Source organism: Rhamphochromis longiceps, linkage group LG14, assembly GCF_057381845.1.
Source record: "Rhamphochromis longiceps isolate RC_006_pf linkage group LG14, R_longiceps_female_GT1.1, whole genome shotgun sequence".
Taxonomy (NCBI): domain Eukaryota; kingdom Metazoa; phylum Chordata; class Actinopteri; order Cichliformes; family Cichlidae; genus Rhamphochromis; species Rhamphochromis longiceps.
In genome coordinates this window covers 20257712-20283031 of record NC_140570.1, presented here as the reverse complement: position 1 = coordinate 20283031, position 25320 = coordinate 20257712, and the positions used below count along the sequence as shown (strand labels likewise).

Sequence of the window (25320 nt, the reverse complement as noted above, 5' to 3'; positions counted from 1 at the left end):
GACATTGACCCGAAACACACATCAAAACTGGTTTTGGAGTGGTTAAAGCAGGCTAAGATTAAGCTTTTGGAGTGACCTCATTGACCTCAACCCTATTGAAAGTTTGACCACACATAAAAGCCGTGTCTTTGCCAGGTATTGAAACAATTTAAAGAATTCTGCCAAGAAGAGTGGTGAAATATCCAACCAGCATTATGCCAGAAACTTGTTGATGGCTACTAAAAGTGTCTGGTCGAGATACAACTTAGTAAAGGACATTTAACCAAATATTAGTGGGGGTGTTTTGTATATATAATATATATAATATAATTTTGACTCTGTGCTACTTAGAGAAAATCCAAAAATAAATTCAAGGAATCATTAAAAGCCCAAAATTACCACAAATTGATGCCCAGTGGGTGTAAACGTCTGATCACAACTGTATATGACAGAAATAAAGGAAAATCCTAATAAAGGTAATGTTTATTTATTTTGTTCAAGAGTTTCTCTACACCAATCAGCCACAACATTAAAAACACTTCTAGGTGAAGTGATTAACACTGATCACAATATCTATAATTCCAGGCACTCTTGGGTGTACACATACACGCTTCTTGCTTTTTTCAAATACTGTAATACAGTATTGTTTCATCTGATATTAGCGATGAAGTAGATTTCCATCGTCTGACTGCTTGGACTATTGAGTTGGTGTCAGGCAATGACTCACAATATTTCTCAGTGATGCTGGGGAAGCACAGACAAATCTCTGTGCTGACTCCTTCAGTCATCATACAGATCCTCACTGTTTAGTACATTTGAATACTCTGTGGAGACGCTGCAACGTGTGCAAGTCGTCATTAAGTAGGGAGGGACAAGTGGATTTGTGTGTGTGCTCTAAATGTCCCGCATTCAATTATACTGCAGGACTATCATATCACAATACACATCATTGTAGGTCAGTGGGTTAAAAGGCAGTTGAGTAGCAATAGCCTGCTGAAAATCACAGGGGTTACTTTGTTTGTCGTCATGAGGCAGTGAGGGTAAGCTCAGTATCATTCATGAATGTGAGAAACAAAGAAGAAACAAAGGGATATTCGAATTTGTCATCTTATTAACGTGTACGTATGTACAATTATTTTGTTGTGTATATGAACTTTTTGACTTACTTTTTAACATCGTGCTATGGGCAGTCTATGAAAATTAAGGAAATTAGCCTGTTTTTCAATTAATATAATCGGACATAGTGAGTGTTTTGGTAGCAACTGTACAGTACTGAACATAGTAACTTGTGTTCTGTACTGTTGAAGAATATTGGCCAGAATTATTTTTTTCACCAATTTGCACTATATCATAGTTTCAATAGAAAAACTCCACTAATTTAATGTCTGTGAGCAAAAGAAACAAACACTGGTATTCTGCTCGTTTTATCTACTTTCCTATCAAACATAGGAGAAAACTTCAAAAAGTGCAATTTGGATAAACATCCAAGAATCACATCACCATGTTAGTCAAAAACTACCTTATTGAAAAACACCTCAGTCCACGTAAAAATACTAAATTCAGTGCTTATCAAGAGCATGCTGAAAAAATAGGTGGCGATTTGGAAAATGAGAAACCGCGAAACAATAACAGCGCAAACAAAGGTATTTTTCTTTTTAAATATACATTTTCATTTACTTAAACATTTAAGTGTTGACAAAACGGCAAACTACATTAAAATGAAGCTACCGAAATACCCGTGTACGGATGGACAGAGCCTCATAATGAGGCTCTAAACATCTGAGCACTTAATTTGTCCAACATTTTCGGGGTGTGATAATCATGGTGACAGTGTAGGATAAAGTGAATAAATCTCAAGTCACGAAGGCGTAGACTGGTCTGCAACCATCTAACAGCCACGGATCCTGAGGGCAAAATGAGTATCCCCAACTACTTGCGGGTTGTTGGTGGAGGTTGATGGCAGCTGCTGGGACAAAAATTGATCAAGTCCCAGTTACAGAGGCTTACAGACCAATCAACCCTGACAACTACCTGTCGCTAGGCAAAAAAATGTGTATTCCCCAGTCAGTTGGCAAAAACCACCCTGTGGTTGCTTTGGTCACTAGCATATTCCTGCAGTAATTTAACTGGAACTGACAGACTTGTCTGCAAAAAGATTTGCCTTGCAAGTAAAAAGTTGCATCATTTGAAAAGTTGTACTTATTAAATAGGCAATTAGTATTTGCAGAGAAATGTGAAAAACTACAGGCATCTGTGTCAATTCGCTAGCAACCAAAGCAATCGCTAGGAAGATTTAGTGAAGCACCTTCTTTGCAGCTGATTTCATTTCATCCACCACTTGCCAGCAGCATCCAGAAACCAGTCGGGAAATACACACTTTTCCTTCCAACCAGCTCTTGTATGATGTCTAATGCACCGCACAACTCTTGAGCAATGTGCACACATGACTACACATACTTTGTTGTAAAGTGCAAACTTTCTGAAAACGAGCACAAACTGGAGCCAGTGAACTGATTTAATTACAAAGAGGAAACCACAGTGACAAAACAAGGACAGCTACGTACAGGAAGCAACTCTGATTCATCACCACAGCTGCAACATGTCCAACAGAGTTACGACCAGGCGGCAGTGCAAAACTGCAGCTTCTTATTTATTAACTTTTATTTTTACCTTCCTGGTCACATCTGTAACAAGGCAAACATCAGCATGTTCTGGAGTGAAAACATGAATATCTGTCAGAGGTCGTCTTGCCTTCTTTTTTTGTAAGATCTATGACAGTTATAACTTAAACATGACTGACAGCGCATGCCAGAGGGGAAGGGGAGAAAAATACAAACAGGAAAAACAAACCTTACACAAATATATAAAAATATGCCATTAGATTCATATCAACACTTGAGGACCATGGGTGCACTATTTACAGAAAAAAGGCAGTATGTACCAATATTTACAACAATAAAGACTCGGTTCACAAATGGGCATGAGGAGGTTTACATACATGTTGCTGATAGTTACAGTGATGGCGGGATTTTGATTATTTTTACTTCATATTTAAGACGTTAAGAAAGGTTGTGTGTGAAGGAGTTCAGTTTCATTTTCACTGGGTTAAAATGTTCCTGCTGAAAATGTGATTATTCAATCATTTATACATGTGTGACTACTGAGGCAGTGTAAAAGTATACTGTTAAGGCGGAAGAAAACCTAAGTTTATGAAAAAGCTGTATTCAAACTTGCTGACCATGACCAAACTCTTTTCTTCAGAGGCTTGTTTCTGTCACACAAAACTAAAAGCCAGGTAGATCTCATTTAAAATTTTAAGCTATTATATCAAAGTTCAGGTTATCTCAAACCTTCGAAATTACGCATCTCAAAATTTTGACTTACAGACTCCATATCTCGAAATTTAAACTTTTGAGTAACTGTTTGTTTGTCTGTTTTTGTTTTTCTCAGTGGCAGAAACAGGCTTCCGTACTTTAAAGCTTAGGAAAATAAGTAATTACGTTAGACCCCACACCATGAAAATATAGCACAGACAGCGCACAGATGTTTTTTCACTGTTGACCAATATGGCTACTAACTCCTTTTCTGCAGGGATTTTTGACGCTCTCAAGCCAGCAAAAATACACAAAATTTTATCTCGGGCAGTTCTTCACACAGACACACTGACATTAATCAGTTCTGTTGAACATTAAAAAAATAATAATAAATGTCTGCTACCTCAAAGTTAGCGGAAACTGAAAATTTTAAACCGTTACCTTCTATTTTTCTTGTGAGAGTTACTTAAGTGTACCATAAACCATGACACCAGGATCACATTATATGGTAAAAAGTTAAAACCATAATCATGGGAAACAGTGAAGTCGCTATGAGCTGAAAAAAACAAGAAAAAGTTAGCTAGTTAACCGCTAAGCTCGCTGCTTTATTTTTTCCATTTTTTATAAACCGACATAAATTCCAACACACTTTGTTTGGTATTAGCTTTCCTCAAAAACACTGGTAGATGTTTTTTTTAAGATAGCTTTTTCTTAATTTTTGTTCTCATAAACACACAAGATTTATATAAATCTTTTTTTAGCTAATTCTCGACAAGAAACCGAATAAGTATGCATCCCAAAATGTTTAGCTAGTCGTTTAATTTTTGCTAACAGGCTACGTGAACTTTTCTTCAACAGAGGAACCAGAAAAAAAGCTCTTTTTTGAAAATGCTTTCCAACTGGATAACAGAGCACTTAAGTAGCACTTTTTTACACTTTAACAGAGGCTCGCTTTCTAGTTAGCAGCTATCACAAAGGCCAGCTAATCCTCATAGCTGTTAGCCTATCTCTCACAGTGGATCCTCATGTATGGATGTGGGAAAAGCTGAGGAGAAGTGCCCAGATGGCTGGTAAGGTGCAATGCAGTATTTGCTAGGCTTGGAGGGATCAAAGACAATCTCAGATTAACCCCAAAGCCTGGCTGGCGAGCGTGTGTGTGCGTGCAAGCTGTAGTCATGATTTTCTTCCACTGCTATAAGATGAGGCAGAGCTGACTTTTCACCGTCACTGTGCATGTGTAAGTGAAATGGCTTAACCTTTATCTCTCTGAAGGCACGTGCAGTTGCTCAGCATTTGTCCTTATCATCCTTATTACAAGCATCTGGTTCTCCGGCAGCTACTGCTACCTGTCTGTGTGATGTGGTGTGTTTGAGGTGTATCCATACATTTTAGCGCTACATGTCCTGTAAAGAAAGTGCCACAATACACACAGTGGAGCTGGAAAAGAATGTAGGCATATTCTAGAAGTTGGCACTCAATCGTATGGAAGCTTGTTTGTGACATTGACAGAGCTACGTCGAAATTTTGAGGTATTTAGTTATTATTAGGTAATACATCTCGAAATTTCAAGTTTTTTCTGAGTAAGTCGAAATTTCAAGCCACGCAACTCGAAATTTCAGGATAATAAATCAAAATTTCGACGTGCTAACTCAAAAATTTTCTTAAAGATGGCTGCGGAAACAAACTTCCATACATTACGAGGTTGAGTGGCTGTGTTTTCAGTCTGCCTAAAAGCTGCTCTGAGATGCAGCGCAAAGGGAAATAATGCAAAACAGTGCAAGAACCCAGTCTTGTGAATCGTACCGAACCATGACCGGACTGTATCCCTACACCCCTCGTGTGCAGATCTGTCTCCTGGTAATCAGTTTTGTTAACCGAGCCTCCTCGTTATTAAACTTGAAAAGAAAAGTGGAAGCTACATCTTCTATAAATTAAGTGCTGTAAAAGGCGGTGCTAAAAATCAAAACCATAAATACTGTACATAACTATCTTCATCTGCTACCACAGCCTATCGTCATCTTTAAAGATCACCTATCTCTCCTCGTGACAGAACGCTCCAAACACTGAAAATTTCACGGCAAAAGAAATCTTTTCAGATCCCTTAGTGTCAACACATTAGCACACAAAAGGCTTTGGCATAGTCGCGTTAAGAAGGAATGTCTTCAATCTACTTTTTTTTTTCCTCTACCAGTAGTGGGACACTGCTTCATCTACACTTCTGTCATCTTAAACAAAAAATCAATATGTGAAGAAGAAAAAAAGATAAACGTTGATGTGATTTTCTACAGAGAACACACGTGCTTTTCACAAATCTCTTGACTCACTGAGTGAAGGCCGTGCATGAATGTATGGGAGTATATGTGTTCAGTCTTGTTACATACCTCTACTGCCACATATTGCACATAAATGATGCTTACTCTCCCTAAACAGGAGGAAAGATGATGTTAGCAGTAACATGTATTATCGATGGCAGTGGAATTGATGTTTGTCCTTCACTTCCTTATAAGATCAGACATTTAAAACTTCGATATGCTTAAAATCTCGCTGAAAAAACAAGGGCATATTCATTATTCCAAATATCCATCAAACTACAGTCTGTGTTAATATCTTTCACTTTTGTTGATTTTTTTTATAATCATTTATAGATCGCTGGGAGGCGTTTTATGTGAAGCTCAAGTTAAGATGAAGTGTTTCGTTCCAAAAAAACATAATTTCAAAGGACAAGCTCATGCTTCACCTGATTCATGCCAGAGTTTTTCATAAATGTCCGCTTTCAGCCTCGTGTGCAGAGACTCTGCAGAATCCAAGTCGACTTTTCTTGTTTGTCATTCTCATTTTGAACATATGTCCATCTGTGATAGTTCAAGTCCCCCTTCTCTGTGTCTTTCTGGCTCCTTCAGTCTAAACACCTTTTTTTTGCCGATAATACTCGGCCGATGCCACAAACCGAAAAAGCACACACAGACATGCACATCATCAGAAACATTAACACAAGAAAACTGGATTTGAAGTGATTGTACTCATTAGGAAGTCCGGGGAGTCGACAGCCACGTTACGCACATAGAGACCAGCGGACCGAGCAGAAGAACGCAACAGCAACACCGAAAAGTGAGGAGTGATGGGGTTAAAGGACGAGGAGCTTGTGCGCTGATTTCAGCCAGAGGGAGGCTGGGTCAGGTCGGTAGAACTAACAGTTCGATTGTCTCAAACCCTCCAAAGCAAAAGGTGGTTGGTACTGTCATCCCGTCCCACTGTTTCACTGCTATTAGTCAGTCTGAAGTCCTCGTAACCATCGCCACCGGAAATGACTAGATGGTTGGTTTTCGGAGGGATGTGCGCAGAAGCTCGGCGGCGTGCGGAGTCGCGCCTCTGGAGACTTCCATCAACTGTGCTGCTGTTTTGGGACTGATTGCCTAAAAGTTGAACATAAATGAATGAAGTTGGAATATTTCTGGAGCAAAATAGAAAAGATATGTACGAACCTAAAAGTCATTCTACACAAATGTTCAGTTTTGGGTCTGCAAGATGTCTTAAAATTGATCTCTTAAGATAAATTTAAGCTTATTTAAGACATTTAAACTAAATTATCACGTAACTTGTTGACTTCATGTGCTCACAAAAATGATAGCATAATGCTTTTAAAAAAATCTTTTTTATACATTTAACTAAAGAAGCATGCAATAGTCATCAAGTAAGTAATGGTCCGTAAGTAACGGTCTGCTGTTACAAATCCATAAAGAAGGTAAAACCAGTGACATGAAATTTTTATGGTTTTTACAAAATGGCATTAAACCTCAGGGGCATTAAATCACATCTACGTGATTTTTAACTCATTAAATTACAGTTTGCCATTTAATAATTCTTTTTTCCCCTCTTACAATTCCCTAACAGTAAAATATGTCATACCAGCAACTTCAACTAAAAGCTTCTTATGAAATTATGAGATAAAACAGACAAATTCTGACAAAAGAAGAGAGACAATGGACCTACTGTGAGGAATTGATTGTGATATATACACCTTATTGGATTTGAAGCACACAAAACACAGTGCTTGTCCACTTTACCTGACTGTGGGGATGAGCACTTTTGTAGTGTTTAGGTTTTTGATTGATTAATTTTAAATATATATACATTTGATTTAAAAAGAAATATATGGCTAAGAAAGGTGTAATTATTCAAATAATATAATATTTTAATTTAACAAAGAAATAAATTAGAGAATGACCCTTACTACATCAGTGATATGTACTAGTTAGAAATTTTTTTGATAATAAATGTCAAAAAAAGGAAGCAGCACTAACCTGTGGGGTCACTTGTATTAGGAGGGAAGTTCATGTCAAACCCTTCTGGTAGTTCGACTGACGTCAGGAACCGGACGTGGCCCGTGTGTCCGTGGGCTGAGCCCATTGGCACCAGGGGAAATTTCAGAGTCCCGGCCACAGTTCCTGAGCTCACTGCTGGGATCACCAGCGTAAGAACCACCCCTGGAACAAAACAGAAGCTCATAGTGAGCTATTTGAGCCACACATGGTGGCGATCGTGGCTCAAGAGTTGGCAGTTCGTCTTGTAATCGGAAGATTGCCAGTTTGAGCCCCGTCACCGACAGTCTCGGTCATTGTGTCCTTGGGCCTGTTGGGCCCTTGCCTTGGGCAAGATACTTCACCTATTGCCTACAGAGGGCCCGGTGGCGCCAGTGCCTCGCCTCTGTCAGTGCGCCCCAGGGCAGCTGTGGCTACACTGTAGCTTGCCATCACAAGTGTGTGAATGGGTGGATGACTGAATGTAGTGTAAAGCGCTTTGGGGTCCATAGGGACTAAGTAAAGCGCTATACAAATACAGGCCATTTACACATACAAAAAACAATGTCAAATCGCACTCTAATCTTGATTTAATAGCAAATTCAAGTTAAAAATCTGGTTAATCCATTTAAACATGTTTTCTTACCTGCGCTGGTGCCAATCCACAGCAGATCCTTACATGCTAGCAGAGCTGTGATTCTCAGACAGGCGGCCTTGTGCTGTCTGATGATCGCATCTGCACCTGAACAGGGACCAAACAAAGTCAGATTAATAACAGACAGTGGTCAGACACCGTTAAAGTTTAAAAATGACAAACACTTTCTTTCCACTAGTTTGAAAAAGGAAAATGTTATAAAAAGAACTATAATACTACAAAACAACTAAAACACATAAAAAGTCTTTCTGCATACCTGCAAGCATCTTGTGCACAGCTGGTGCCACGTCGACCTCTGTCAGGCTCTCCCAGGTCTGAGCGTGGTATAGTTTGACCTGCGCACTGCCCTGCAACGCCAGCCACACACCCTGACTGTATGCCACCATGCATGTCACGCACCGACTGCTGTCAGTGCCCACCTGGAACCAGTGCTGGGAGGAACAAAGAGAGAGACGGGGGTAAACTTTCTTCCGCGCCAGTGCTCCTGCTTGTCAGTCTCGTCAGCCTGGCCTTTTATTCCGATGTGAATCTAAAGCCTCCAGATTCTGACCTACAAAGCCGATCTTTCTCTGCTTCCCTCTCATCTAATCTTTCCACCTACCTCTTGTACTAGTGTAGATGTGTTGATGATAAGGACTCTGTTCTGTGAGCCACACCACAGCTTCCCTCCTACGGGAACCATTTTGGTGACAGGACTTGTAGGTGTACCCAGAACTAATGTTTGAGAAGACTGAGGGTCCCAGAAACTACCTGCAAATCCAGATCAACAGTAACAGAGTTTACTAAAGATCCAGGCCAGGATGGTGAAGTGAGGATGCAAGACAGAAGTGGAATGATGCTGTGATCGGGGACAAATAAAAGTGCTGCATGCCAAAAGCAACACTACAGCGTTTTCTTTTTCAGCCATTGCTTACTCCAATCACGTGCACAGTTGACCTTACCTGCTTCTCTCTGGTAAACAATCACCTCTCCATTTGCTAAGGACACAAACACTTTGTTGTCCAAATACCTGAAGTAAGAAAAAAGGAAGGATGTAAAAAGGAAAAATGAAAGGAGGTAAAGTAAAAGCAGGGTTTAGATAGTATCCAATAAGATCTAGCATTCCTGACCTTTGAAATTTGTTTTTGAATAATTCTCTATTACTTTAAAGTTAGCTAGGCAGACTCACAGTATACAGAGAATGGAAGCCGAGTGCTGCATCTTCATGCTGTTTTTACGGTTTCGGATGTTGTCTGAGGACTGGTACACGTGGATGCTAACAAAGGCAGCAACATAGGAAATTAGGTGAAAGCAGTACACCAACAAACAAACAAAGATAGCTTATTAAAATCGCTTGAGTACACAGGTCCAGTAATTCCACACACCATCCATCCTCCGTTCCCAACCACACTGAGCTCTGGTAGGCCTCTGGGTCTATACTGAGCAGATCCTCCAGACTCGCCCGGGTAAAAGATCCGCGAGACGATCGGCGCATGGCACGGCCATCCATCGGACTCTCTGCGTGGACGCGGCTTACGCCACCGACCCCCAGCATCCCTTGAGAGCCATATGAGCTCGGCACTGGGAACTCCTGCTCCTCCTCACTGCTGGTGGTCTCTGTAGCCATGTCCTTGGAGCCTGGACCCTCGTCATCTTTGGGGTGAAGATGAGATTTGAAGGAATGGTAGAGACCGTGAGGGTGTAAATAAAGTGTGTGTGACCGAAGTGTTTACTCACTGCCGTAGCTGGACGATATGGTGGAGTGACTGGCCTGACTCTGTAGGGTTGAAGAGGGACTGGGGGAGTCTTCGTCATCTGTGTCGTCACTGTCAAACGGAACAAGCTCCGCCCCTGGTCCTGGATACAATCAATGCATTTTCACAAATTTCATAAAAGACCTTATGCAAGAAGAACATGAAGTGATATAATTTAGAAAGCCACTAACTCACCTGTGGGTTGCTCTGTTAATTCTGGAGTTGACTGAGAAATGGATATGAGGAGCTGCTGCTGGGTGTGACCAGCTGCCACAGAGGTAGGTGCAAGAGGAGGCTCTGATCCACGCTCCCTGGGAAGTCAAGAGCGATTAGTTAAGATAAAGTCAGGAACAGACAGTAGCTGTCGTTAGATGCACACTTGATCTTGTTTGTTTGGGTTTTTTACTGAGATTAAAGATTTTGTGGGGTCTAATATCGACTGGTATTTAAATTCTTCAACAGATTTAATGGAGCAGTATATAGGCTACTGTGCAAAAGTCCTGGGAAATAGAAGGTACTTGAAGGGATAGATGGAAACACAGCGTAGCAAGCAAAAACAGAGTTTGTACAATAAGCTTGAAAGTCAGTATTTGATAATATTTAAACTGCATTTATTCTTTAACACAGCCTGAACTCTCTCAAGTAAGGTTTTTTGTAATGTCTTTGAGTAGTCTTCAGGAATATTTCTCCAGGCATCTTGAAGGACATTCAAAGCTCTTCTTTGGATGTTGGTTGCCTTTTTGTTCTGTTCTATGTCTCTGTGCCTCAATAATGCAAAGGTCCAGGTGCTGGGGAGGCCAATCCATGACTGTGTGGATTGTGTGTACTTTCTATTCAGGTATGCTTATACTATATTGGCAATGTGTTTGGGATCACTGTCATGCAGAAAAATGAACCTGTTACCAATGAGAAGCTTTCCAGGTGGTACTGCATGGTGGATCAAACCTGACAGTACTTTTGTGTTCATAATTCACAGATAGCTGTAGACACTGAATGTTGCACGTCTCCCCTCTTGATTTGAAGTCTTAAGACCTGTTGCCACTGATTTTCAGACCAGGTCTTGTGTAATTACATGAAGAATACCTCAGCCTTTCCTCCGTGTTTCCCTTTCTTAAGGATGGTTTCTTGACAGCCACCCATCCCCTGAGACTATTTCTGATGATGCTTCAGTGAACAGTAGATGGATCAACTTTTTTAATGATCATTAAAAGGTAATACTATATGGCTGACTTTTAGCCCAGTTTATATAGTTAAAAAGAAACAAAAATAACTTTCTTTTTTGTAGAAAAACAAATCAGTGAAATTGGAAAAAACTTTTCATTAGAGACCGTCATCAGATTTATTCTTTTCTAAATCAGACACAACCTGTCTATCTGTGCACTCAGTCACATCCGTGCGTGTGTGTGCGTGTGTGTGTGTGTGTGTGTGTGTGTGTGTGTGTGTGTGTGTGTGTGCGTGTGTGTACTGACCTTCCCTTAAGTCCTGGTACTGCAGCAATGCAGATAATCCTGGCTGAGCAGACAGCGATACACGCCTCCACTGTGGGCTCATCTTTGATGTTCAGCAGACAAACCTGCAAAGGAAACATCAGCATCAGTCTACAAAATCCAAATTATGTTGTTTTTTGTTGTGTTTGTTTCTTCCTCTTTGATTGGAGAACATGGCATAATCGCATCCAATCTCTTCTCACCTGTCCCACGTATCCGTCACTGTTACACACCCACACTTCACATCCGCTGTCTAGACAGCTGTGGCTGGGAGAGGCGCATGAAAACTGGAGACAAACAGCAAAGTAATGAGTTCTTCTGTTCTGTGGATAAAAAAAAAGGGCAGCTTCACAGAAAATGCTTCCCACTGCTCTCACCTGCATTCCACTGCGGGTCTTCATAATGGGAATGGCCTTCAGGAACTCTGGGTCCCACTGGTCCTTATTCATCGCTAAACACACGTGACACAAAAAGAATTAGCCATATTTAGATCGAAGTAAGAGCATTTTTTTTTAAAGAAAGTCAAGCAAGACATGAAATCACCCACATGCTTTAGCTCCTGAACTAATGGAGAAAATAATACTGTATCTCACTCTAAAACTTTTTTCGACTTACCTAATTTTTTCTTGGCCTCCTCAAAGGCCTGCTCGAAGCTGGAGCGAGCGTCGGGTGTAGCAAACTCAAAAATGAAGCTTGTCTCTGCAGAAGCAGTGGTCAACTCCAGCTTCGTGGGCAGGAAGGTCATACTGAAGGCCAACGACTGTTTATCCGACAGCTCCCTGTGCACCGAGGCCATCAGATCCTTTATTACCTCGTCTAGGGGCTGAAAGAAAAGGAAAAAAGGGTAGAATTGAGTTTCAAAGTGCCACGCACACTCAGCTGTAAACACAACGCAAACGCACAAAAGTGGACGAAAGAGAGAAAAGATGAAACGCTCAATAAAGTTTTTTCTTTATGTCTGTAACAACCTGTATATAACTGAATATTTCAAAGAGGAGACTAGAAGAAGTTTCCATGTGTCCAAGAAAAGTAGATGTGCAAAGAGAGAGAACGATGGAGTTTTTTGTCACTGCATCTTTCACAGCACCTGGTGTGGGAGGCTGAGGGTCTCAGACAGTTTGCTGATCTGACCCAGCGTGCTGAGATCCTCATCTAACCGGCCAATCATCTTCTGGATACTGTCCTTATTTGTTGCCTGCGTGGAGCCTGGAAAAGGGTGAAAAATAAACAGCAAAAGCAAATTCCACATTACTTCTCCAGGTGATTTTATATAACAAAGTACCAAACAACAAAATTATTTTGGTTCTTTGTGTGTTTTTCGGTGGTAGATATGACTTATAGATCCATGTTCTACACAAACTGCAGCATAAGTCTTACTTTTCACCACCTCCACATCCTCCAGGGGAAGTTTCCACAAAAACTTGTATTTACTTGAAGTATCAATCACGCTGGCAGCAGAGTATCTGAGGAGGGATGAAGGGAAAAACAGGAAAGATGTAATTGAGAAAAAAAAAGTGAACATCTGGTGTACATATTGTTTAACACCAGGGGGCAGTATGGTTTAGAAACTGTGCTCTGATGGCCTGTGTGCATTACATACAGGCTCATGGAGCTGCGTCTTAATGAGCCAGACTTCCTCTTGAGAGTGGTGCAGATGATCAGATCACTGAAGAGGAAGAGGGAACGATCCTTCTTTCCACCCACTGTCTTCTACAGAGAGACAGGAACACAAGTACAGGGTTAGAAAAATGTAACCTTCACAAGAGGATCACACCTTATAATATAATACAGCTTTATAATATAATTCCAGGAGTGTTTCTTACCGCCTCCATGACTATTTCTTGTCTCAAGAACTTCCTCTGGGGGTTTAGAATCTGAGACAAACATACATATAAGGAAGTTATTGTTTTACTTTATTGTTTTTATTATCTATGCTGGGTGAAAGCGGCTTTAGAAAAAAACATAACGCTCAGACAACAAAGCTCAAATCAGCAGAGGTAAGCAAATGTCTCACGTGCTCGACTCCTTCTATGTGTGCCTCAATCTCCTGGATGACCCTGGCTTCCCTCTCTGCCTCCTCAGCAGAGCGTCTTCCTTTATTGATCTTCTCCGCCAGTCGTTTAATGTCCCTCTGGGCGTCCAGTAAGTACGGGTGGTCTGGGTGATCCTCTGGAGTGTGCTTGAGCAAATCCTTGAACAAACAACAGCACATTCATCTCTGTTTAAGTGGGCTTTCCATCACTAAACAGTCTGAGTTACTTTCACAGCAGGCTCATAGTTCGATTTTTAAATCACTCACCTTAACTAGCAGCTCGTATCGAGGAATCCTCTGCACCGGCTTGATCATCAGATCACCCAGAGCCTGCTTCTCCTTGTTTTCACGCATGTTTTGCTGTTAGATTAAAAGAAGGGGGGGATGAAGACAAAGTGGATGATATAAGAACCACCAGTATCAGAGGCTCTACAGCTGGCTCAATCCTGTAATTCACATCTCTACCACAAGATGGTGAAGTGGTTCCACAGCAGCTGCTCCTGCTGTCAATGTGATGTTTGTGTATTGTATGTATGGTCGGCAAGGTATCATCTATATGAATTGCCCCTTAGGTATAAATAAAGTCTCTCTGACTCTGCCTGCAATGAAGCTGGATGATGGTTATAAAACAGAAAAAAAATGAGAACACTGAAAGCAACACATAACTTAAAGCTTAAAGCTACATTTTTGTCACTAACAAAAAGCTGGTAGTGGACAAACTTGCATCGTTACTATGTATAAAAGAAGTTTTTTCAATCCAACACTCACCTCCAGAAACTTGTGAAACGCTGGCTTGGCCTCCTTGGCAATCCTCACAGCATCTTTAGCATTGAGGAAGTTGTCAATGTATGCAGAGTACATGTTAGCTAGTGCTTCTTTGGAGAACTAGAGAGAGAAGAAAAAGAGGACATTTCAGTTAGTTTGTGCACTGAGTCTGAGGGCTTACTTGTGGTTCCTAGAGTATTTAAAAGTGGAATAAGAGGCAAGCCTTCAGCTTTCAGCTCCTAGTTTGGATTCAGGAGACAGACAGTTAAAAATGTCTTTTTTAATAAAGCTTATAGTTAGGGCTGGATCAGGTGACCCTGAATCTTGCAATAGGTCTAAGCTGCTGGGGGCTTCCCACAATGCACTGAGCCCTGCTGGTTCAATAAAGGTTCATATAATTGCTGGGGTTTTATCTCTATTATTGAAGGGTCTTCTTCTTACAATATAAAGCAGCTTGAGGCGACTGTTGTGGTGATTGTTGTGAAACACAGACACCACAGTCTTGTTCAATTTCTTGCAAAGAGCAAAACATAAAATTCCAGTATAAACCAGCTACACTTAAGAGGTTTAAATAATCAGGGAAGACAACAACAGAACAAACGGCATATAAGATCAAACTATTTTACTATTTTAATTCCTAAGCCACACAAAGAAGCTTTCACGTTAGTGGATTTCCACTTGATTTAACTGGCACTAAAAAAAAGGAATAAAAGAAGAAGAAATCTGAGGATGCAGTCCTCTCTGTCTCACAACAGAAACGCACAGATTGAGATGAATCACCCTGACCTGCTTTCTTTTCACAAATAAAAGGGTAGAAGACACAGCAGTCGGCGACACGAGCAGAGAGAGAACCACAATGTGGTGCTGTATTTAGCGTCACTGAGTCATCATCTTTCTGCCCTTTGATGAAATGGACTGACTTCCGGTTTCCCTATCCTTATCATCCGCCTCTCAGTAACAAAATTCTGACAAATAAAATCTGAGCAGGATGAGCAAGATTAGTTACACGGGGAGAAACAAATGGAAGAAAGATTAAGAATAAAATCTGGTGAAACTTAGTTTCCTTACCCTGTAAATACACTGAATGTGTTAACCTTCGAACATTAGACCACCCCCAAAAACCCCAACTGATATTTGCACCCATAATGATGTAATGACGATTAAACTATTCAGTAAAACCTTTGGCTGAATGTGTATATATTATATTCTAAAAACAAAAAGTAAAAAATACAGTTATGAAAACATGAATCTACTTTTTATGAAACTGTCGTGTCAGTGTTGTGCCTGATAAGATCATTGTTTACTATTATTGTAGTATTTATTTCCTGCGCGTCTCCGCTGTTTGTTTGCGATTAGCATGGGATCACTGTAACGTCCAGGATTTTATGGACTGACAAAATGAACTTCGAACCCCTGCTGAGTTTGTCTGTCATAACAAATGCTCCCAGATGGCTGCGTAACAGACAGCAGTAAGGCCTGCACTTCATTGCAGGACTTACTGCATTAGAGTCTAATGTGTTTTGTTTAATAAATCCTATTCATCTTAACTTATCGTTATCAAACAAAACACTTCATGTAAGACTCTTTTTCTAAAATCTATGAAACATATAAACAACTTGGACAAACAAAGAGACAGAAAATTTCATGCCCCGTGTGAGGCTCGAACTCACGACCTTCAGATTATGAGACTGACGCGCTGCCTACTGCGCCAACGAGGCCTGTAGCGGTAGTGACCGCTGCCGCTTTAAGAGCGGGAGAGAGGGCGGGAAAGGGTGGGGGAGGGGTCCTCATTCTGAGCGTTGCAACAGCTTTAGCTACAAAGGCACACAGTTATTTTCAGTGTTATCTTTTTATTGCATTTCTTACACCGTCATTTTAAGGAACATCTACTCCAAACAGACAGGAAAAATTTATTAATGAGTTTATTTAATTTTGTGATTCATTTCTCAATCTGCTTTACTACTAAACATGCAGTTTGTTGTTAGGGGTTTTGATTATGGTCTGCAGTGACCTACTGAGGGAACAAATGCTGGCATTTGAGTACCTTCGGTGATGAATTTGTTTAGTGAAAATCTCTTAGCCTGGAATTAAAATCCTCTATCTTTATTCTTAGGAAACTCAAATCTGACATTTAGCCCAGCACTGAAGCTCTGGAGCACTTTTTTTTTTTCTTTGGGAGCCACACTTGGGTCATGGGAAGTTTTAAATGGGTCAACATGCGGTCACTGGAAAAACAAAATATGAAACTAGTGTTGCCAACTATAGACCATCTTTCAATAAAAACAGTTTCCCCTCATTCGAAGTTTGTTTATTCATTCAGGCTCACGTCTACAGGAAAGTAAATGTCGTATGTGTCATGGTCCTGGGTCTTTTGACCCAGTGTTTTAAGTTTGAGTTTATTTTGTTCATTAGGTTATCTAAGTTCATTTGGTTATTGGACTCCTTGTGTTTTCTTGTATTTAAGCTTCCCCTCACCCTTCGTGTTTCATGCTGCGTGTCTTATGTTATCAAGTTTGTATTATCATGCCTAAGTGTTTCTAGTTCTTATTATTTCCCCCTCCGTTTCCAACCATGTTAAATCTCCCCTGCTCTTCATGCGTTTCATGTCTGTGTCTTACGTTGTCAAGTTCTGGTTGTCGTGTCTACGTCTGCATGTTTCCTGTTTTATTTTGAAAAGGGGTCTTGTGTTCTGTGCTCATGCGGTTAGTTTTACTCTTGCCTGTGCATCATTATGTTTATCCTAGTCAGCTGTTTCCTCATGTGTCTCCACTTCCCCTAATCACCTCCTGTGTATTTAAGTCCTCTGTTTTCAGTGTGTGATTGTCAGGTCGTCTGTTGTCCACGCCATGTTTCCGATGCCATGCCATGCCATGCTTCCAATTTCCTTGTCTAGGTTTTTCTTATTGTTTGTTTAGATTCCCCAGTTTAGGTTTGTGTTAATTTTGCTTCAGTTTGCCTTGCCCTTTGTTTGTACCTTTTCTACCAGCCATATTAAACGGCTCGCCTTTGTTAACATTTCAAGTTCTGTTCCCTGTTCCTTGGAGTCTGCGTTTTGGGTCCTTTTCTCAATTCATACAGTCTGCCCTCGCCAGACTGTGACAGTATGAGTCATGTCTGCACAGATGCTTCATTTCTGCCCCTACTTTTGCAAATAATAGCGTCCACAGAAACACCGTACACGCTATCTTTTTCATCAACATAAAGGTTTCACTTTACAGATGAAGAGGTGTAACTTTCAGTGGCTTCTTTGTTTTTTTTAAGTTGTGGACCAATTCTAACTAATTCAAAATTCAATGGGATAGTGTTATGGTTTAAACTGTAGGATGTTCCATGTCTTTCTCATGTACAACAGCTTTATTGGAACACATGAAGGGATTTCTTGCTTACAGTCAAGATAAAATTTCTGAATATGCTAAAATAGGACAATCTTTCTATACAAAGGCAGTATTGGTACCAGGACCAAAACAGTAGAAGTCGACTAAAAAGTACTTGCCAATGGTAAATTGGGAAGCTTTTAAGTTTTCGTTAATGGGCATGTCCATGGCAGAATGATCATTCATCACAGGCTGTGAAATTGTTAGAGCTCAAATGTACATTGTTCAGTCTGTCTCAACATGTCACATGTTTGAGATCAATCTGAGTCTGGAGACAGCTAATGTGTCAGCATTTAGTCATGCTCATAGCACCACCTAGTGGCTACAGGACATCTCCACTAAGCAATAAACATCATCCCACGCACATGAAATTTTCACTGTGGGTTCCACACATGATACACCATGCACCATGACATATAATAAGTGGGTCTTCTCCAACATGTTCATTAATTAATGGCAGTTTCCTAGATAAAAATTACAGTCTTAAAGCTGTTCGTGTTCATTGACGCCATTGTAGATTGCTAACTTGGGGTAGGCGGAGCTCCTCCAACTTCCTAAACGGGAAATCCAAGTTGTGGGGGTGTTCGAGATTCAAATGCCAACCGAGAACTCCGAAAATTTGACTTTTGACTTATTCTGGAATACAGCATAAGTGGAGACCTCTAATGCCACCTAGTGTGCACAGGAATAGGGATGGGTATTGTTTAGGTTTTATCCGATACCAGTACCAAACCGGTACTTTTGAGACGGTGCCGGTGCTTAAATGGTGCCCGAACCGGTGCTTCAAGAATGGAGAACACAAAATTGGTCCAAAAACCTCTCATGTTCAGCTGTTTTTTTTTGTAAAAAGATAACAATGTTAGCCTTTTCTGCGGCTATAGGGGATTTATGGTATCACTCTTGTGTGGGAGCAGTGCTTAATCAATGGAAAAAACACAAACTTTGTCCAAAAACCTCTCATGTTTAGCTGTTTCCCTCTTTTTCTTTGGTCATTTTAGCCTTTTTGACCAGGGTGAAGGGAGTATCAGCCATCAAACAAGAAGACAGCGGCATGTAACTACGACGGTGTATGCTAGTTCACCTTACATGCATTAATTTAATAACATGGTTAGCTTACACACGAACAACATTAAGCTACTCACGCAGAGAAGAACGGCTGTTGCTGCCATCATCATCCGTCATCATTTCTGCTACACTGGCAGGGCTAGAGGCCAGGACTCTACTCTTCGGGTTTTCGGAGGATGTTGCTAACTCCGTGTCCGATAAGTACCTACCTGGGCCCGCCTACTATCCTCAGAAAGGTAAAATGATTGGCTAGAATCCAAAGTGTATGACATCTCAGGGGAAAAAAAGCACCGAAATAAAGCACCGAAATGTGTGCTGCTTTTTGGTCTGGTTACTACCATTTATGTCAGAACCTACCGGTACCCATCCCTACACGGGAAGTGACAAGTAACAAGTAACAATTAGAGTAAAGGTAGCACACCGAAATGACTGCAGGAAACACCTAATCTGCAGGACAACCCTGGGTGATGGCACACCTCAACGTGCACCAAGGTGTGAGGGCCATTTCCACACTGCTTGCAGTTTAAGCTAAAACTTTAAACTGAAGAAGCGACCTCATCTGAGGCTCATGCCACAAAACAAAATTGTGATGAAAGATTTGGGTGGGGCACAGTGAAGTGTTCTGATGGTCCAACACTTTCTTAAGACCCATGTGTGTGTTGATGATGGCCCAAATATCTTATGTTCTCATCTGTTAAGAAGCTGCATGTGTGCTCTTTGACTTATTGCCATATCTGCTTACCGACTGGATAAGAAGGTGTCCAACGGTCTGCCTGTCGTGCCACTGGCTCACGCAGCCGGAGACCTGCTCCAGGAACTGTTCGTGGTGCTCCAGGATCTCTGGGATTTGGTAGAACATCTCGTCCACCAGCAGGGGGTCCACTATAGAGCCGCTGTCTGGCTGTTTGAGAGGACGCATGTAGCCCTGAGGAGAGAATCACCAGCTGATGAGCAAGCAGATCATATAAATATGTTTGACATAAACTAATAAGGTGTTTGTCTTTTTAAGAAAGTATTGCAATCGATTTTAGACTTTTTCATTGCACCAGTTACTTTATCAGCCAAAAACAATGAAGAGGAGACAACGCAAAGGAGGCCAGTTTAACTCATCAAATCCATTTAGGAGAGCTTATATCAAGCTTGCCTCTCAAAACCAGTGAACAATAAATCCAGTGGTAATCCCTCAGTTTATGTCTGTTAGTGTTACTGGCACAGTAACAATAGTAAGTGTGTTTTCTCAAACTGATGTCACGTTCTATATCAACCTGCCACTGCTTTCACACGTGATCAGTGGACTAATTAAAAATTTAAACAGTTGCCTAAGCATGACATAAATCTTTCCTCTCACCTCAGCGGGTAAATGTATGAACCCATTAAATCTCGGGTGAGCGATCTTATAAAATTGGCAGAGGCCTGCACTCTCCCAGCACCCTTCTATTTTTAATAACAAGTGTATAAAACTTCCAAGAAAGACAACATCTATCGAGTGCCTGTTTTGATATGTAAAGTCTTAATTATAAACAGGCAAAAGTTTGCTGTGACAGAATTTACCCTTGTAAACCTGTTAGTTGAACCCTGCCAGAGTATAAACACCAAGACCGGTGTTTCCCAGAAGCCCCACGTATAAAAAAACGACTGCAGTCTTACTGCTTGTAATAATTTTGTTATTAAAATCAACTTCTTATTACTGTGTTCCACTTTTAGTCTGCATATATGTTTATCAAAATGCAGTGGATACCATAAATACGACCGGGGACAAGTGCATGTCTGCTGTCCGGGACCCTTTTTAAATGAGGAAAATGTAAATGCTATCAATATCAAAACAGGCTCTCTATCCAAGCAGGCTGTTTCATCATAGTCTGCAATTTTGTCAGGTGTGCAGTAGATTTAGAGCAAAAACTGTTCATGTCAGGGGTGTCAAACATAAGGCCTGGGGGCCGGAATCAGCCCGGCAAGGACAACGATCCATCCCACTAGATGGCCTTGTGAAAGTGTGAAGTATGACATAAATTTTGGACCTTTAATTGCATTTTCACACATTTTTCAGCTGATAAAGATCTCCACCCCATGGCCATTCGTGTCACACCAGCGTAACTGAGTAAAAGATAATTAAATGATAGAAAACTTTCTGTTTTTTTACTATGTACTATAGAAATGTCTTCTTTTGCACCATCTGTACACAGTAAAATAAAGAAATACACAAATAAATAAACGAAATAGGACATTATCTTTGAATTAACAAACAAAAGTTCACTTTATAATTGCAGGACAGTCTGTCCAACAAGCCACTAGAACATTTTCTGTAATTTTACACATTTATTTCTTACAATTTAAGCCCTAAGATTCACGCTAAAAGAGTTCTTTCATTTTTTACAAAATATGTGTTTACAAGAATTTTGCAGCTGTATGCTTAAAGCTGCTGAAATCTTCATGCACTCTAAAAGCGGTCTCTTTACTGCAAAAACAGCCACTGCTCAAAACAGCTGGCGTCTGGCAATTCATTCCTCACATCACGCCACCTGCATTATCTGATGAATGAAAGCTGCATTCACAAATAAGCAAAAACACCAAGAGAAAGACAAAAGATAAACGCGTTAATAAACAAAAGTCAAACCTGCACATGTCTACACAGTATGCCTGGTTACAGCATACCCCTGATATCTCAATCTTGGATCGAGGCTGATATGAGCAGACATTTCATGAACACTGTGGCCAGTACGGGGTAAACGCAGAATAAACACAGTCGACACAGACGGCACATTAACAAAATGATTAAACCGGGTTTTGCCATCACATGTTGTCTTCACTTTGTCCTTTGTCCTTATTCTGTGTAGATCACACAGTTTTGCTTTCGACAAGCTCGACTCAGACGCACTCAAACTCAGAGACGCTCACACTGTGATCGCATTAATTGAGTTTCCAAATTTCAAAGCTTAACTCTTAAATGAACTCGGACAGATTCAACCCTATTGCTCCCAAATTTGCAAAGTTCGCTAAGCTGTGAATGCTGCACTGACGAACTGCATGACACATTTCACTTTTTATTCAATCTCCTGGTTTAAACATCTGTACAAAAGAAAGCTGGTCGACTTCCTTTATCCATTTTTCTTGGAAATGTGTTACATAACAAATCAGTAACTATCTGGAATTGCGAACGTTATGTCACAGGAAAGCACCTCAGTTTCGACGAACTCTTTCCTCTCTGTATTTAGATAGTCTCAGGTACAGTATGGCAGCAGTGAAGTGGGAAGACAGACATGCACATTGATGGAAAAACTCCAGAATCAACTTGAATGAACTGTGTGGCAACATTTGTCTTTGTGACATGGCCCAGTTACACCATTAGCCACCATTACACCATTACTATATCCATGTTAATTTAATTTCTCCTTTGTGTGTCCAACATGTCCATTTCAAACCTGTGTTTTTGTATATTTTGCTTTAAATAAGGCCTAAAATCTTTAAGCCAGATAAAAACCCAAATATTATTTAATCACATACAGTGGGGCAAAAAAGTATTTAGTCAGCCACCGATTGTGCAAGTTCCCCCACCTAAAATGATGAGAGAGGTCAGTAATTTGCACCAGAGGTACACTTCAACTGTGAGAGACAGAATGTGAAAAAAAAAAATCCATGAATCCACATGGTAGGATTTGTAAAGAATTTATTCGTAAATCAGGGTGGAAAATAAGTATTTGGTCAATAACAAAAATACAACTCAATACTTTGTAACATAACCTTTGTTGGCAATAACAGAGGTCAAACGTTTACTATAGGTCTTTACCAGGTTTGCACACACAGTAGCTGGTATTTTGGCCCATTCCTCCATGCAGATCTTCTCGAGAGCAGTGATGTTTTGGGGCTGTCGCCGAGCAACACGGACTTTCAACTCCCGCCACAGATTTTCTATGGGGTTGAGGTCTGGAGACTGGCTAGGCCACTCCAGGACTTTCAAATGCTTCTTACGGAGCCACTCCTTTGTTGCCCGGGCGGTGTGTTTTGGATCATTGTCATGTTGGAAGACCCAGCCTCGTTTCATCTTCAAAGTTCTCACTGATGGAAGGAGGTTTTGGCTCAAAATCTCACGATACATGGCCCCATTCATTCTGTCCTTAACACGGATCAGTCGTCCTGTCCCCTTGGCAGAAAAACAGCCCCATAGCATGATGTTTCCACCCCCATGCTTCACAGTAGGTATGGTGTTCTTGGGATGCAACTCAGTATTCTTCTTCCTCCAAACACGACGAGTTGAGTTTATACCAAAAAGTTCTACTTTGGTTTCATCTGACCACATGACATTCTCCCAATCCTCTGCTGTATCATCCATGTGCTCTCTGGCAAACTTCAGACGGGCCTGGACATGCACTGGCTTCAGCAGCGGAACACGTCTGGCACTGCGGGATTTGATTCCCTGCCGTTGTAGTGTGTTACTGATGGTGACCTTTGTTACTTTGGTCCCAGCTCTCTGCAGGTCATTCACCAGGTCCCCCCGTGTGGTTCTGGGATCTTTGCTCACCGTTCTCATGATCATTTTGACCCCACGGGATGAGATCTTGCGTGGAGCCCCAGATCGAGGGAGATTATCAGTGGTCTTGTATGTCTTCCATTTTCTGATGATTGCTCCCACAGTTGATTTTTTCACACCAAGCTGCTTGCCTATTGTAGATTCACTCTTCCCAGTCTGGTGCAGGTCTACAATACTTTTCCTGGTGTCCTTCGAAAGCTCTTTGGTCTTGGCCATGGCGGAGTTTGGAGTCTGACTGTTTGAGGCTGTGGACAGGTGTCTTTTATACAGATGATGAGTTCAAACAGGTGCCATTCATACAGGTAACGAGTGGGGGACAGAAAAGCTTCTTACAGAAGACGTTACAGGTCTGTGAGAGCCAGAGATTTTCCTTGTTTGAGGTGACCAAATACTTATTTTCCACCCTAATTTACAAATAAATTCTTTACAAATCCTACCATGTGGATTCATGGATTTTTTTTTCACATTCTGTCTCTCACAGTTGAAGTGTACCTCTGGTGCAAATTACTGACCTCTGTCATCATTTTAAGTGGGGGAACTTGCACAATCGGTGGCTGACTAAATACTTTTTTGCCCCACTGTAGGTAACACATGCATATACTGTACAACTGTACTGCAGAGAATAAATCTGTTTTGGGTCTTTTTGGGCTAAATGTGAATCGGGGTAAAACAGACCTGTTCTATAGTGTGTGTCATTGTATGTGCAGCTCAGCTGCTTTTGAGGCAGACAATCACCAAGAACAAGTCAGAAACAAGACAGACAGGCCAGTCCAAAAAAAAGACCAAAAAAGTGTCTTTGAAAATCTTGTTGATGTCAGAAGACATCGGCCAGACTGTTTCAAGATGACAAGAAGGACACAGTAACTCAAATAACCACTGGTTACAACCAAGATATGGAGAAAAACACCTCTGAATCTGCAGATGGGCGGCAGCAGCAGAAGACCACACTGGATGCCGCTTCTGTCAGCTGAGAACAGGAATGCACTCAATGGTAGGGTTAGAAATTGGTATAAACAACATGAAGGGATGCCTACGTCCTACCTTGTAAAGGTTCAGGCTGGTGCTGATGGTGTAATGGTGTGGTGGATATTTTCCAGCCACACTTTGGTGCCCTGAGCATCATTAAAAAGCAACAGCCTACATGAGTATTGCTACTGACCATGCAACCAGGAAAATGAGCATAATGGCCCTCTCTTAAAAGACTAGGTGTAAACTGTTTAGACTGTTAAAACCACTGTTATTAGTTCAGCTTTACTAAACACAAAGTACTCTCTGATTTAAAATCATCTTAGTTATATGGCAAAAGCTTGTATTATTCACAGAGCACTTCACCAAAAGTCCCTCAACAGAAACCCAAAAGAGTCCGATTTCAACTTAAGAGCCGTCTCACCCGAACTAAATCTGACACCCTCCGTCAAGGATCTGCACTTATACACCAGTCACCGTGGTAACATTTACTTTCCCTGTGTCGTCATGGGAACACGGCCTGGGTTTATTCACTTTGTGGCCACACATATGCACAGAAACACACACACACACAGTCAAAGTCAGCGTGTGCGCATGTGAGCGAACATTTTGTAAAAATGCAGACGCATGCTTACTGTTCACCCACACACAGCGACAGGTTACACAACAGGGTGATCACAGGGTGCCAGAGTGAGTGTGTGCATGTTTGGGAACGTGTTAACCAGACAGAGGGATGCGGCTAAGATTTGGGGTAAAGGTTAGTCAGCTATTAGAGCACAGACAGGTATAGGATACAGAAGTGTGGGTGTGTGTGGCAGATAATGCTGATGACAGTGGGATGTGACGGGGTTAACAGATTAGCCTGACAGGATGAATGAGAATAAGTGGATTACATAACATCCACAGTTATTCAGTATTCATGTCCTCAGCAATCTGTAGTTTTTAGTTATTCTGCGTGTCTGCCTGCGAATACGACTCACTTATAACAAGAGATACGTAAGAGAGCATGTGAAGTTATGTGTGTGTGTGAGTGTGTGTTACATTACCTGAATAAGAGTACGCAGTGACTCCACATATGACTGCTCTGTGTCTAAGAGGGTCATCATGACATGCTTCCTCATATCCTG

At 41.1% G+C, this 25320-nt stretch overlaps 1 protein-coding gene and 1 non-coding gene across 2 annotated transcripts in view; both read right to left on the bottom strand.

Annotated features, from left to right (window-relative positions):
* Nucleotides 1–2476: 2476 nt before the first annotated feature.
* Nucleotides 2477–25320, bottom strand: part of arhgef17 (Rho guanine nucleotide exchange factor (GEF) 17) — a 66769-nt gene continuing 43925 nt past the window's right edge. The window contains exons 3-25 of the mRNA XM_085429179.1: nucleotides 25240–25317; nucleotides 19445–19627; nucleotides 14267–14383; nucleotides 13766–13858; nucleotides 13481–13657; nucleotides 13290–13340; nucleotides 13067–13176; nucleotides 12844–12929; nucleotides 12554–12672; nucleotides 12082–12289; nucleotides 11844–11917; nucleotides 11670–11753; nucleotides 11449–11552; nucleotides 10175–10290; nucleotides 9963–10082; nucleotides 9611–9878; nucleotides 9415–9501; nucleotides 9188–9255; nucleotides 8848–8996; nucleotides 8503–8677; nucleotides 8238–8333; nucleotides 7595–7777; nucleotides 2477–6706 (exon numbers count right to left, since the gene is read on the bottom strand). Coding sequence (XP_085285305.1) covers nucleotides 6498–6706; nucleotides 7595–7777; nucleotides 8238–8333; nucleotides 8503–8677; nucleotides 8848–8996; nucleotides 9188–9255; nucleotides 9415–9501; nucleotides 9611–9878; nucleotides 9963–10082; nucleotides 10175–10290; nucleotides 11449–11552; nucleotides 11670–11753; nucleotides 11844–11917; nucleotides 12082–12289; nucleotides 12554–12672; nucleotides 12844–12929; nucleotides 13067–13176; nucleotides 13290–13340; nucleotides 13481–13657; nucleotides 13766–13858; nucleotides 14267–14383; nucleotides 19445–19627; nucleotides 25240–25317 — 2955 coding nt within the window. The 3' untranslated portion in view covers nucleotides 2477–6497. The remainder of the gene's footprint in view (nucleotides 6707–7594; nucleotides 7778–8237; nucleotides 8334–8502; nucleotides 8678–8847; nucleotides 8997–9187; nucleotides 9256–9414; nucleotides 9502–9610; nucleotides 9879–9962; nucleotides 10083–10174; nucleotides 10291–11448; nucleotides 11553–11669; nucleotides 11754–11843; nucleotides 11918–12081; nucleotides 12290–12553; nucleotides 12673–12843; nucleotides 12930–13066; nucleotides 13177–13289; nucleotides 13341–13480; nucleotides 13658–13765; nucleotides 13859–14266; nucleotides 14384–19444; nucleotides 19628–25239; nucleotides 25318–25320) is intronic.
* On the bottom strand, nucleotides 15909–15981 carry trnam-cau (transfer RNA methionine (anticodon CAU)). Its single transcript has one exon. It is a non-coding gene; the product is annotated as a tRNA-Met (tRNA).